General features: G+C 36.1%; 1 protein-coding gene across 1 annotated transcript in view; it reads right to left on the reverse strand.

The window, feature by feature from the left end:
* Window positions 1–16011, reverse strand: part of rps6ka3b (ribosomal protein S6 kinase A3b) — a 42512-nt gene extending 26501 nt beyond the window's left edge. Inside the window, exons 1-2 of the mRNA XM_039685028.2 lie at window positions 15654–16011; window positions 12017–12076 (exon numbers count right to left, since the gene is read on the reverse strand). Coding sequence (XP_039540962.1) covers window positions 12017–12076; window positions 15654–15716 — 123 coding nt within the window. The 5' untranslated portion in view covers window positions 15717–16011. The remainder of the gene's footprint in view (window positions 1–12016; window positions 12077–15653) is intronic.
* Between the last annotated feature and the right edge of the window lie 98 nt (window positions 16012–16109).

A 16109-nucleotide genomic window follows, 5' to 3' on the forward strand; every position in this document is an offset into this window, starting at 1 on the left:
ATCGTTACAGGAATAAATGGCATTTCTGAATATATATTCAAATAGAAAACGGTTATTTTAAATTGTAATAATATTTCACAATATTACGTTACTCAATCTTATGAACAGTGTAAGTGAATATTTTTTATTTGATGCAACATTTAAAGTAATGTTAAAAGTAAATTACTTTTACTTAAATATAAACTGTTTTAATATATTATGGTTATAAGTATTAAATGTAATAATTCATTTAAATTAAACATTACACCATCTTTAGATTTTAAGGTGAAATATAAGCTGGATGTGTTCTTGACAGGTTTCATTTAAGCCATACACACTGTGCAGCATACAAACACAAACACACGTGAAAATAAAATATAGTCAAATTGTTTGTGCCAAGTATACTACAAAATACATATGTATATGTGTGTTCAACTTCTTATTAAAAATACCCCTCAATTGTATACTAAACTGGAATACTTAAAGTCTGCTAAATTGTAACACCTACTTTTTTTACTTAATGCACTTTAACTGTGCGGAAGTAGTGCCGAGGTCCAACTAAAGATACATTTAAGTTTATTTGTGCTAAAGTGGAACTATTACAAGTATCATTTATGTGATAAATGACAGTTGAAATACATTACAATTACTTACTTTTATTTTACAGAAATCATACAATCCTTATTAATAGTGATATTAAAACACATTTTAGGCGTAATATTAAGAAATGTGCATTGTGCAATAAAGAAATACTCCAGACAAAGTTTAATTATAATTTTATATTACATAGTCTTAAGGGATACGAATGGGGATGTAACAATATATCGTGCCACAATATATTGCAATACAAAAATGCAACAATATGTATAGTGTTATAGTGACAATATGTATCGTGGATAGTCCCCCCCAAAATAAAAATTACTATGTGAGAAAAAGTTTTCAGAGTTTTAGAGTAAGTAGGTACTACATTGAACTACTATAATGTTGATTTTAATGTATAATAATGCAAAGGGGGAATATTTTTGGGTGCTGATAATGCCAAATGTCTGATGTTATCAGTAACAAGTGGCCGACATTATTTTAAATATATCTAGTCAGTGAAAGCATGCATGAATATTTACATTATATTCTGGTGTCACCATTGTCCTTGGATTACAAGCACCATGTCCAAGCCTATTTATTTAAACCCACAATGTAATATCAAATTTAGCATTTTAACCAACAGTAATTTTTTTGTCTTGGAGTATCGCAATAATATCGTATCGTGATATGTATCGAATCGTGACATGAGAGTATCGTTACACCCCTAGATACGAATATAAATACGTTAATGGATTTGAAGTATGAAATAGATGTATTATAAATAGATTTTGCTATAGGTTTTATTTACTAGGGCTGGTCTGACTAAAGTCATTGACAATGTCCCTATAAATTTAGCTTCTCTGAGGCCTTTTTCTGGAGCCAAGTCCACTAATTGCGAAGTTCAGACCCTGCTGAACTCTCAATCTCTAGGGCACAAAGCCTTTGCTCATTAGAGAAAAATGCAACAAGAGAACACATGCACGGCAACACAAAATAGAATCGCGAGAAAGTGTGGCCAATGATAAAAGCCGAGGGAGATTCCTGACCATTTCATGCCATAGACTCCAAAAGCATTCTTCTGAAAAATGAATGTTTCATCCCTTTGATGTGGTTCTTCCTGCTCAGAGCACCAATGAGCAAAGAATCCCCCACAAAGACTCAAACTCTATTGTTCGGTCTACACAGTACATCATCAGTTTCCTCCTTTATGCCCCCTTAAAGTCTCTCCCTTAAAAATAAGCTAACAGTTTATGTCAGACCTGCTTAACCTTTAGAAAGCATATGAGCTGCATATCTGCACATGCTGCAATATTCACAGAAATACTACAACTTTTACCTTAATCCCGCTGATATTTCAAACTGACAATACCGAAGGGCTCCTACCCGCGTGTTTCTCTGCCTGATCCGCAGGGGAAACATTTTCAGCATGATCCTGTCCGCATGTCAGTCACTCCACGCTCTGGACGGATAAACCAGAACCCTTGTCCAGCGTGGCAGGAGTGGTCACTTAGGCGGTCTGACCGCATGCATACAAAAGAACAAGCAAAAGGAAACGCCTGCCCAGGAAGGGCCTACAGCTGCAGGTCAGCACTGAGATTAGAGCATGTCCTGCCCTGGTTTCCTAGGCAACACCTGAACAGGAAGAGGCACATGTGTCCAAAGAGAGCATCAATAATATATCAGCCTTGAACATACATGCTCATAAACTCAAGTGGGGCTGTATATGAGTGTGTATACTCTGTAAAGAGTGTTTCCTGTCGCTGGGTCTGGCATACATCCTCCACATGATAATGGCTAGGAAAGTTGGTAAAAAAAAAATTAATATGTGTGGTGCCCAAACACAAAAAGATACTGTTAAAATATGTCAGAGCATTTCAAATGTGGGAGAAATTGAATGAAAGTTGAAGGATCATGTGACACTGAAGACTGGAGTAATGATGCAGAAAATTATTTTGAAACTTACATAAACTACATTTTAATATATACATCTAAAACTAACATTTATTTTAAAGAATAATGATGTTTTAATATTTCTGTTGTTTATCAAATAAATTCAGCCTTGGTGAGAATAAGAGACTTCTTTTAATAATTAAAAAAACACTCCCAAACAATAGTTTGTACTAATATATTTTAAACATTTTAAGTTAAAGAACTCCTTTAATTTATACATATTTTTAAAACGAGTTATGAATTCAGATGAATTAACAAAAAAGCAACAGCATAGTAATACATAATACATGAATTTGGATTTTAGGGTGAAATATGAGCCTCATTTCCTGTCGCTGGGTCTGGTGCACATCCTTCACAGTAAAATAATGCTTTGGATGGCTGTTGCTAAAATTCATGTCTAGGTCAAAAATGTGTTGTTAAAATGACAAAGAGTTAAAATGACATCAAAAGACAGATCTTAAACAGCAGATCTTTTCCAGCTGAGATTGAGTCAACGTCAGGTCATCCTGGGCTGAACCAGGTCACGTGGTGCCGGATCAAGTTCAAAGTTGTGTATTATTTTTTCATCTGCTTCACCTAACTTCCTGCGCTGAATGACAGAGCAGGAACCCTCCCGTCGGCCCCCTGTTCTTGGAAAGCTCTCAGGAAGTTAGACACCCTGACGAGGGCATTACATCACCTTCAGATCCTGACCTCAGATGAAAAATCCTCCTCTCACACGTGGAACCGCGCCAAGATTCCCTCTCAACACGCCCTCAGTTCAGATGTGGAAAAACATCATCCTCGTCTCCTTTTCTCAGAGGGAAATGTGACATCAACTCTACTGTTTCTTTGAGTTACAGAATGATAAACAGCACAGAGTGCCTAACTGAAAGATTTAGTGCTCCACAGACAAAATAATGTAAGAACAGGGTCCAAAATGTATGTTTTTCCAAACCTGCCAATGGTGGGTGGATTGAGAAAAATTCACCAGCCATGAATATTTCTTACTGGCCAATAAACTACATTCTGCAATATTTTCATATAAAAAGTTATATATATATATATATATATATATATATATATATATACATACATACATACACACACATACATTTATATAATGTAAATTTATTCCTGTGATGGCAAAGCTGAATTTTCAGTGTCACATGATCCTTCAGGAATCATTCTAATATGCTGATTTGCTGCTCAAGTAACATTATTACCATTGTTGCAAACATTTCTTATTATTATCAAGTGTTGTGCTGCTCCATATTTTTGTGGAAACTGTCATACATTTTTTCAGGATTCTCTAATTAATAGAAAGTGCAAAAGATTTTATCTGAAACAAATATATATATAGATATTTAGCAAAAATGTCTTTTGATCATTTGACTTTTGATCAATTGAATGCATCTTTGCTGAATAGACAAAAAAAAGATAAACAGAAGAAACATATTTTTTGGAAAAATGACAGACCTAAAACATTTGAACGGTATATTTACTTGCCTTTGACATGCCTAAATAACTTCCACATACCATGTCCTTCATACAGCACAATGAACAGCACTTACTCATCCTGACAGCAGACTGCACTCGGCAGAAAATAGCATTTTCTCAGCGATTCTCTTCTGCTGCTTCTCAGACGTGTCCATCTTATCAAAACACTCACTGGAGTCATTCACAATTATTGTCTTTGTGGCACTGAGCCACTGATGTATAGGAGAAGGAGGGCGTTTTAACTGCAGAATGAGTGCTGGTGAAGGAGACATTTGCACTAAAGCCAGCAGAGACAAGATTAATGGATCCCTCTCTCTAGATCTCAAAAAACATTTCAACAACCACCCCCCTCCACAATCTCTCTAGTAAAACAGCTTCTCTTCCTCTGCCTTCAATTTCCTCTCTGGCTGCCACTTTACTTTCCTTGTTTTTTTTTTTCACATTCCTCTGTCATGTGCTCCTCTTGGTGCAGACCAGGGCTTAATGATGATAAGAATGGCCCAATGGATTAAAGTCAATGTCAGAGAGTTTTAGACCACTTGACAAAGCTGTCATTGCCCTTTTGAACTAGTACTTGCATTCTAGCTATCTTCCATTTGTTTGATTACATCCATCATGTAATGGGATCTAGATAGCAGAGTAAAAAAGATGTTTGGGATGTATGGCACAATATGCCATGTTTTTTTTTTTTTACATCAGAGCTGTCCAACTATTACTGTAGTAAAATAATAAAAAATAATATTATAATATGAGATAATTTCTATGAGATATACGTATATATATATATATATATATATATATATATATATATATAAAAATCAATATAATATAATTAGCTGCTTCTCAGCTGCGCGCATGCAATAGCCACAAAATCACACAATACGTGACAGAGGCTGGTAGTCGAGAAATCAATTCTGTGAATTACACTGTGAAAACCAAAAGTAATAGGCTAATACCCACCAGATGAAGAAGGGTTGACTCTCAAAAGAACATAAAATATTTGTTTTATTTAATTTTTTGTGTTCGCATTTATGAAGAAAAAACAATGTTAGCCTACGGACGTGACAAGCTCTGAACTTTCAGACAGAAAGTATGGCCTTTGATTAAAGTGAATTTCGTTTTGTATTAATCTTAATTTTTATCAATGTTTCATCAACTAATTGTCTGGATTTAATAAATAAGAAGTAAACATGTATAGATGGATAATCTCGACGCGAGAAGTGAAACTCGTCTCATAAATGAACTGAAACTCAGCGTATAGACCTGAGAAATATATCTCTATTGAAATGTGTACTTTTAAGCAGAACAATTCAAAACGAAAGACAGACAGCTCTCTGCTTATGTAATTCTTATGAAATGTGGATTTCTCTCTGGCGTGTTCACTGAAGTTCGCGAGTCAGCGATCATCTTTGCAGGACACTTACTGAAAACATTTGTTTATTAATAAACATTTAAAATATCTCCTTGCTATATTTGATGTATTCATAATCATTACGTATGCCAGTTATTTGTGACAGCTTTTGGGTGCTTTATTGGCAGCGCCAGCCGCACCCGCATTTTTAAAAATATTTATTTATTGGCCGTCGGAAAATGCCTAATATCGGCCGATAATGGGCTCTACATAATACGCACACACACATAATTATATTTTTCCCTTCACACATCAATATTTGTTGCTAAAACTCGATACGGTCAAGTGGCAAAGGTTGAGCAAATCATTGTTGGTGCCCCCTCATCATCACCCGAGATACCCTTCCGGGTCCTGACCGATCCCCCTCCCCACTTGTAAGGTTCTGAGTCTGCCGTGCTAATGAGACCCTTAAAGAATGAAGATGAATCAACTCTCCCACACTTATTCAGCACGGAACAAAGAGCAGAGTTTAACACAGATTCCGAGGGTCTCGAATCTCTGCACGCACAGTCACATGCCACGTCTCCGACACACACCCACTCTTGCTCTCTCACACATACAAAGTGTCGTCACACCGCTTTTGTGTCCAGGTTATGTGGGACGTTAGAGGAAAGAGGTTCACAATGAGAGATCCACAGGAAACCTTTAGTGAGAATTAATGGCATTACCCAGCATAACCTCTGTGTATGTCTGTGCACGTAACGCACATAGATCCACAGACCCGGTGAACAGGCAGAGAGGGCCATCACTCCCAGCAATCTCTATTGATCCTCAAGCATTAAAGGACTGTAAGTCACCAGCTGTGACCCATCACGATGCCGCTGTAATGGAGGATGGGCTGGGGAGGGATAGCGACTGAATCATCGCCTGGTCACGCCATCAGCATCATGTGCAAACGGGTCTTAATAGATCTGTCAGTAAACAGGACCATGTTGTTAATCAATTCAAAGGGTTTTATGGGTATTTTATTTTGTACCAATTGATACAGGATCATATTGCCTATTTCTGAAAATGGATGGACTGATTTCGGAGGGAAACAGGAAGAAACACAGCAATGGAAAAAAATGTAAACCTGAAAAAAAACAAAGGTTTACATAAATATCTTAATGTGAAAGTGTTTACTGTGTTTGTAAACTGGTATATACAGTGCACTCAACTAATGGGATCTAATTTTTCTTGAAAGCAAAAATACATTTTATATTTAGATCAATATTCAAAAAGAAGTAAAAAAAAAAAGGGTCTACTTTAAAAAAATGGTAAAAATCGTTATCAGAGCTTGTGCTTAGTTTACCGAAAATGCGACAAAACAATTGTCAATTGCCCTCTTTGCTGTCACTATCAAAAAAAAAAAAAGATGCAAAAAGATGCAAAAAATATTTTTATTTTCTGATGAATATGTTGTGGGCAAGGTTGTAACCATGTCTTGAACACACAAAAATAATGGATTAATGGATTTAAGGGAATAATGAAAAGGGAAAAATTCCAAATTTCACCTCAAAATAAGTAGTTTGCTAGCATACTGCCTTTGCTCAATGCAATTTTATTCATGCTGCTAGGCAGTCTGGATACCATGGACCAGATTTTCGCCTCAGCGAGAGGACCAATCACAGAGCGGGGAGGGAGCAGCAAGACGATGACGACGTCTATGCGACACAACGAAGCAGTTTGTTCATACCTATGGATCAAATATGGCAGCAGACGCGAAGTTACCATTCGATGCAGCCTTAGATATTGTCCCAAGTAGTTTAGAACGCAAATAAATCTCTGACCCATAGTCTTCTTCCTTGTCTAATTTCTTTCGCTCTACATACGTCACCTGGTATAATTGAAACGATTGGCTATGAGCTACGTACGTAGCACCCAATAAACGGCTCTGGGCATTCGTAAACCACACCTCAAATAAATACGAGAAAATAATCATGTGGTTCCCCGACTATGTTAATGAGACGTGGTCTGACGTTATCCAGGCTAGTAGTTTGCATGATTTGTCAAGTGAAATCATATGTCCAGTCACCTTAACAAGAAAAGATGTGATCATATTTACAGTATGAATTTAGTGTAAGGCCAAATTTAATTTATATTGAACACTCAAATCTGGTAAACAAAAACTCAAGATCCAACGAAGTTCATTCGCGTGCGTCACGTCAGCACATTTGTTCTCTCGCGTCAAGCAACAATGCATCTGTTCAACAAATAAAGCGATCTTATCTCTTCAGGAGATTTGGATTAAACTGCTCGATTCATGTTTTACAACCTCTTAATAAACGTTTGTAACCACCACACTTTTGGGTGAATAGATATTTAATAGAAGGACAGAAATATCTCAGACTTTGTATCAGAGATGAATAAAAGTCTAAAGGATTTGGAAGGGTTTTTGTGTGAACTAACCCTTTAATAACACTTCCGTGCAACAGCATGAGGTATCATTCAAGTCTGTTTAGTACAATATTCCAATCCCCAACCTTAACTACAAGCAATAGTAATAGTGGTCCTTGCTATTAACTGAATCTGCAGTAAAATAAAAGAGTCATTTTTAAGCTGAGGTTGTTATTTAACCACAGTCAGGCAAGTTCTGTGAATCAGGTGTGCAGGACCATGTTGGAAGAGTGAGTCAGAGTAGATAAAAGACAGCATGATGTCTCAGCACTCTCTCACACAAATGACTGCAGAAAAATACAGACATGAGAGAGAGAGAGAGAGAGAGAGAGAGAGAGAGAGAGAGAGAGAAAGAGGGAGAGAGAGAGAGGTAAAAAAGAGGCAAGAGTGGGTGTCCGCAAAGCGAGAAAAAGTCAGTCCAGATGGCCAGAGAAGATTAAATACCATCTGCCAGAGAGATCTGGAGACATAGCCAAACATTAGCACAAACAAGCGACACGCCACACACACCCCGCACATAGACATAGATGATTGTAGACACATACAGTACATCAGTGTCAGGGTCTGATCACGGCACCTGGGAAGACGACGGACCGTCATAGTTGCAAAGACTTTGACCGAGCGTTTCAACTCATTTTGAATTATGCGATAAAGAAAAGATTTGTCTCCTCTTCTCTGATGGAGTTGCATTGGTCATACAAATTGGGACAAATTGCATTTTTTCTAGTAGATTTTCTCTAGCAAATACCGAAGGGTAGTGCAGTAGATGGATAAACACTTCAGCTTGCCACCAAATATTCTGAACTATGGAGACTCGTGAGTCATAATTACTGTGTGCAAATAATACCAGGTCACTCCAGGGATATGTACTAAGTGTACGCAATGGATTAAAAAGTCTACTACTACTTTTCTTAATCACTTTGGAAATGTGTCTACTAAATACTTTACATCTATATTTAAATGAGCTATATTTACTCACCAGGGGGAGCCAGTGAGCTGCTAATTGGAGTGATTCACTGTTTTGCATCTGTTTTTTTGGGAATTCATTTAAATATGATCCTGTTTATAAACTCTCAAATGGCTTCCAGATAAAGTTAAATGGGTGATTGCAAACTAAATATAAAAAGCACATTTTCATTCCTTCCTTCCTGTTTTATTAGCCGTTCTGAGAAAGAGAGCTGCTTTAAGCCCATTTAACAGAGCACATGACTAATGCATTCACACACTCTCCAACTCATTAACTCTCATTATGCTACTGAAATACTGTTTACCATCATATGCTCCATTAAACACAGGGATCGGAACATGTCCAGGTTTAACACGCGTAACCAAAAGACAAAACAACAACAACTACAGCAGTCTACTAAATAGACCCAAAAAAAAAAAAAACGCTGACCTTTACACTTGTATTCTTCTATCTGACAAAGATACAGTGTTAGATCATTTAAATTTCAAATAAATTATATTTAGCTTACATTATAATGTTTTTTTATGGTCATGACAATTAAGCATTTTCCCTCCCACAATTTCGATTACCATAATGGTAAAAACTGTAACTCCCTATCCCAACCAGAAGACGAGATGTCGGGACACGTGTTAAAAGGTATCTTTTCCTAACCAGCGATGATAGCAATGGATGTTGAGCGACAGGAAATTCTATTAAAAATTGTTTCTATTTCTGCAATGTTGTGGCTGGAACAACAACTTAATCAGTACCTGACTTTATCATTGTCATACTTTGTATGTAAAAAGATTTGAATGCATGACCTTGGCTTTAAAGGAGTAGTTCACCTTTAAAAAAAACTTTTGCTGATAATTTACTCACCCCCATGTCATCCAAGATATCCATATCATTCTTTCTTCAGTCGAAACGAAATTATGGTTTTTGACGAAAACATTCCAGGATTTTTCTCCATATAATGGACTTCAATGGGAACCAAACGGTTCAAGGTCCAAATGAGAGTTTCAGTGCAAACTGTTCAAAGGGCTTTAAACGATTCCAGACGATGATTAAGGGTCTTATCAAGCGAAACAATCGATCATTTAAAAAAAAATTACAATAACAAAGTGCAAGTTTTATAAGCTCAAATTTTCGCCTTGCTCTGTTCTGTGATGCGCGTTTGTGACTCATTCATCAAAATGAACGAATCTTTTCCAGAGTCAACTCGTTCATTTTGTTCGTTGAATGCATAGATATGTATATAAAGGCTAGATGTGTAACGGCGGAGTTTCCATCGTCATCACCGGCGGCCATCTTGTCGATGTAAGATGAGTGGTCAGCACGAACACAAATACTCTTATTTAGTTGAAATCTTGACGGATTTACAAACGGTTTGGTTTCTTACAAACGTTATTAACGTGGCTATAATTATCTAGATGATTATTTATATATACACTTTTTATTCATAAGTATGCATTGTCATCATAACTACATCTCTGACGTTTATAACAAAACAAACCATTTGAAAATCGGTAGAAAATTTAACAAGTTATGGTCATTTAAATAGTACATGTACCATTAACACCATGTTACGAGTGAGCGAGCTGCCTGTGACAAGATGGCCGCCAGGTGCAGACGTCGACCTCCATTGGCCAGCAGCATGGACGACATATCTAGCCTTTATATAGATATCTATGGTTGAATGAACCAAATGACACGAAAAAAGATTTGTTCATTTTGATGAACGAGTTCGAACAGGAGAGTCACGAACGCGCATCACAGAGCAAGGCGACCATTTGAGCTTATAAAACTTACATTTTGATATTTTTTTTTAATGAGTGATCGTTTCGCTTAATAAGACCCTTATTCATCGTCTGGAATCATTTAAAGCCCTTTGAACAGTTTGCACTGAAACTCTCATTTGGACCTTGAACCGTTTGGTTCCCATTGAAGTCCATTATATGGAAAAAAAATCCTGGAATGTTTTCGCCAAAAACCTTAATTTCTTTTCGACTGAAGAAAGAATGAAATGGATATCTTAGATGGCATGGGGGTGAGTAAATTATCAGCAAAAGTTTTTTTTTTTTTTTTAAAGTGAACTACTCCTTTAAAGCCATACTGAAAGTGTTATGAACTCTTGCAGAGAGACTTCGCTCACACGCTCTTCTGATTGGCTGTTTTTTTTTCCCGATTGATTGTGTCAAACAAATTGCTTGTCGCTGGAATGTTATCGCATCAAATCTGATTAGGACACGATGTAATGTATGAACAAGATATGTAGAGCGACATATTCTTTGACGTTGAAGTGGAGATGTTTTCATGACATCTTCCAATTCAAGGCCAAACACAAGTGTGCAGACAAAAGGAACGAAGAAAGAAACCATGTGCAAAGCATTTAACCTACGTCTATCACAACATTTGCAAAGGAGCTGCTTTCAGACACTATTGGTTTAAGTGCGTGCTTATGTGTGGGGACGTTCAGGGGGAAAAGCAAATACTCTAGAGAATGTTTTTGATGGACCAGCTTTCTTAGCAAACAAAATCCATAGGTCCATCTGCCCTGCATTTAAAAATCAATGATTCTCAGCACAAGCAAGCGAGGAAGACGGAGGAGTGTTTTAGTGGGAGAGGAGACCTAAAAAGTCTTCGTCGTTTCCTGTATGAGGTCAGACTGCATGATGTCATAATGGACTCGTTACATGCGTGTTATGGAAACTCATTAATGGCCTCTGAGTGTAGGAAGAATCCTTCCTGAACTAGAACAACCATTCCGGCTTGAACAGAAACGCTCCCACAAACAAAAACAATGAGTACTTTGTTGTCTAGGTTGGTATCTTTTCAGCGGGGACACAGGAATTCTGAGCCCAACACAATGAGTATAGTACAGTACAGTGTCACTCTATTTGACTGTAAAACTGTGCCCATCATACGGCAATCAAAGGACTAATCGATACAATTGCCTTCTACGGGGAACACATGATCAATGGCTGTAATTTAGCACCAGCTCCCCTTACAGATGCACATGTACATGGAGGGACATTTCAGTCCACCTTAGAAGAGCCACTTATCTATGCTGCATCCTTGAAAAGAGGCTCCTTGAGAAATGTCAAGTGCTACAAAACACTGAACAGCTAAAAAATAAGAAGATCAAAGCCCATGAGGGGACATGTCACGAGGGTGTGAGAAGGACACGGATTAAAAAAAGGTAGAAAGACTTTGAGGGATAGACAGCTTGAGAAGAGCAAAAAGAGAAATAGATATAAGAAGAGTGTAGAGGCAGGGGGAAGCATGACACTCACTTGACATGATAGATTTTCATCTTCTCCTGTCGAGTCTTCCAAGACATGATGGGGCTCCGTCTGTCGTGTGAGAGAAATGTGAATATGGTAAATCAGTGTCTCACGAACCATTGCGAGCAAGAAAATAAAATATGTATGTGTTAAAGGTCTGAACTGCACCGAACATAGTCAGAGCTTTCACTAACAGCATAATGCTTGGTCCACATCCACATTGCTGCTTATTCTGGCTAAGAACTGCCGACATACACAGGAAAAGACCACCTGACCAGCACAAAACAACCAAAGTTCTGGATTTTTATGTGCCAGATAATACCATAAACAATCTTCATAAACTTTAGGTCAGATTTTCAGTTTGTCTAAAAGTAATAAGCTCTGATTATTTCATTTCATAACTCAAAACAGAATATATAGTTTGTGTGCCTCAGATATATATAGTAGGGCTGTCAAACGATTAATCGCGAATAATCGCATCCAAAATAAAAGTTTGTGTTTACATAATATATGTGGGTGCACTGTGTATAATTATTTTGTATATATATAAATACACACACATGCATGTATATTTAAGAAAAAATATTATTTATATATAAAATATTTATAAATAACATAAATTATATATAAATCTATATACAGTATATACATGAAAATATTTCTAAAATATATACAAGCATGTGTGTGTGTGTGTGTGTGTGTGTGTGTGTATATATATATAGTATATATATATATATTTATATATGCATGTATACACAGTGCACCCACATATATTATGTAAACACAAACTTTTATTTTGGATGCAATTAATCACGATTAATCGTTTGACAGCCATATATATATATATATATATATATATATATATAAAATATACATTTTTACACAGTTTAATCCCTATAATATAATTTGATATTTTTTTATAACTATTTTCATGTTATGGTCACCACCCAATAAACAGGCAATATTAAAATGTTATACTAATTATTATTTATTTACAAATAAAAAAACAAAATCAGTCTTTTTAAATGCTGAATTTAAAAGAGGACTTAGGCATCAAAAATATTATAATGTTTAGTATGTTACATAACAGTGTTATTAAATTATTATATCATATCATATCAGCGTTAGATGACTATGAAAGCCTATTTCCGCAACATAAAAACTAAATCATGATTTGGTATCTCATAATAAATCAAATACTAAATGATAATAATTATTAAATTAAAAGTCAAAATAATGACATAAAAAGTTTAAATGATCACAAAGTCTAAATTATAATAAAAAAATCCTAATTATCATACACGTCACTTTTTAACGTCATATTTTATGTCAATGTTTTATCTCATGATTCTGAAATTTTGTCATAATTTGTTTCTCATAATTTCAACTTCTATGTTAAAAGAATGATTGAAATGGGCTTCACCGCAATACTGATCGAAATATAAAAATAGTTTAAATGAGCATTAAAAAAAAATTAAATATCCAATATCAAGTCAACCGTTACTGATAAATTGAAAAATATTTAATATCAGTCAATTAAAAATGCGCCATTAATCACTGACCAGAACTTTATCAAATAGCCACATCATCATCCAGGTACCTGAAAATTATTTTGTTCCCCAACACTCCCGGATGTTGTGCTGCTGTCAGATATCTGAATTTCACAAGTGCTTTTCTTTTTGTGAAATATGAATCATCAGACACTGATTGTGGGCAGTCTGTACTACATTGAACAATCGCAGTGTGGATCAGTTTCTAAGAGCGATACAAAGCCTTGATTACTACAGCAGACACACACTGGTGCCAATATGAACGTCTGTTCCTCTGCACCAAATGATAGTGGAGGAACGTCTCGTTAGACTACATGCTGTCATTGACTGTTTAGGGTTAATTAGTCAGGGTGGCGCCTCAGACGGGCCGATCTGTCACCGCGGGAGTGAAACTGAGGGAACTGAGGCTCGTGATCATTTGCTGGCTGGAAGGGAACAGTGTGTTACCTGCCACTCTTTTCTCATTCTCTTCTACAACACCATCACGGCAGATTTACGGCTGACTTTATTACATGTGGATTAATGGGGTCGTTGTTGTAATTTCTGAAATTGTTGTGTCATTCCAGAGTAGATGACAGAGCAGGCTGGATTGAGTTTTTTTTCTGCAGTAATTTGCATGCATGAATTCATGCAAACCCTTATCTTTTGCAAATCATCATAAAAAACAGTCAGGGGAATTGAATTCTCAGGAAATGAGAAAAGCGATGTAGGTTTGTGACTACAGTAGACGCTTAAACATTGTTATGGGTAAAGTAACCTTTGGAATCATTCCAATGTATCTTTATCCACACAAATTCTGTCTAAAATTCATCAGATTTAAAATTTGTTATGATAGATCTCGTTCTATTCTATTCTATTCTAGGCCTATCTAGGAATGGGTTTAGACACTCACGGTAAAAAAAAGGAAGGTAAATACGTTATGACAACAACTTATATTGTTACATGGCTTTAAGTAACCTTTTATTTGTTATACAAGATTTCAAGTCAGTTTAATGTGATTTAAGTTGAAATGACTTAAATATTTAAGTTGATTGTACTTAAAAATGCAGTACTGTCTATGATTTTATTGTGTGTATTTTATTATATTAATTGTTTTTGTTTTGAAGCACTTTGTGGCCCTATATCTGTGAAAGGTGCTATATAAATAAACTTTTACTTACTTACTTTTACTTACTATGTTTATTCTGTAACTGTTTTATATCATATTTGGGTTCATGTAAATGCTTTATTTTTTAAGATTAACTTTTTTTTTCCTTTAAGGTATTGTTTGATGTCAGTTTTTCCTGTTATCGCTATACTGTTCAAAAACAGCCTCATAGCGATTAAAATATTTCTTGTTATGATTTTAAACCTGTAACGTTACTTAACCCAAGAACGATCTCAAAGTAATCTGTGTTGAGCAGGCTATTACTGTAAGGTTAACCCTGCCTGGTTTAAATGTTTGAAAATAATAGAGATAGAAATTTAGAAAAGTAATCAAATATAATCAGTTACATTACTAGTATTTAGTAACTGATATTACAATTTAATAATAATAATTTAGTAATTTAATATTAGTAATTGAAACAGGTAGGCTATACTACTTACAGTATAACATTTGAAATAGGGGAACTTGTAGTCTGTAACCTATTAACTTACATTTCAAAAGTGATCTTATAAATATATACACACAGTGATAAGGCAAAGATTCCCACAGATGAACCGATTTATCATCATTCATCATCACTGCACCGGCATGAATCAGACTTGGATTCATGAACATTACGTCGTCTCATTCATAAAACTTAACTCTCTATTAACAAAACACAGTGGCTAAGATGAACTCATATGCTATTTAAATAACTACAAGTCAAAAAGGGAAAAATGCAAAGGGCCTTTGGCAAACGGATCGTTTAAAAAGCATTTCGCACGCGCACACACATTACACGGGTCATACTCTATAACCGCTAATCCTCCAACATCGGATAAAGATCTGGAACAGGTTGTACAACAACGGTACAGAGAAACGGCCTCAAAAAAACAAAAACAAAAAAACAGAAGTAATGCTTTCATAACTAACATGTCAGTGATATAAACATTACGCGTAGGAGACTCACCTCACTCGCCGCACTGCCGATTGCCATCTTTCGCCAAGGGTCAACTAGTTGTGCCAGGGGCATCTTCACTTTTTGGAGGTACCCTTGTTTTATGAATCAGATTCCAAAACAACAATACTGAGCTACTTTGAAGAGATTATGCCAGTTTGTTTCCACGCTCTTGACACTGATATAGAAAGCTAGGAATCCGTTACTTGCGTAACGTATCCAAAAGCGCCGCCACCTTTTCCTCCACTCACTTCTGTCAGTCAGTGCAGCGTTTCCATAGAAATAGAATGATGACCGTGCCCTGATCTCGCGCCAGTCGCCCTCTTCTCTCTCTCTCTCGCTCGCTCTCCTGTTTGACAGAAAAAAAATACGTTTACGCGTGTGATATTCACTTCCGCTTCTTCTAGTATAACGCATTTGATTGGCTGATATGCGTGTCAATCAATGATAGAGGGGAGGGGCTAAATC

The sequence above is a fragment of the Pimephales promelas genome, chromosome 22 (assembly GCF_988280905.1).
Source record: "Pimephales promelas chromosome 22, fPimPro1.hap1.1, whole genome shotgun sequence".
Lineage (NCBI taxonomy): Eukaryota > Metazoa > Chordata > Actinopteri > Cypriniformes > Leuciscidae > Pimephales > Pimephales promelas.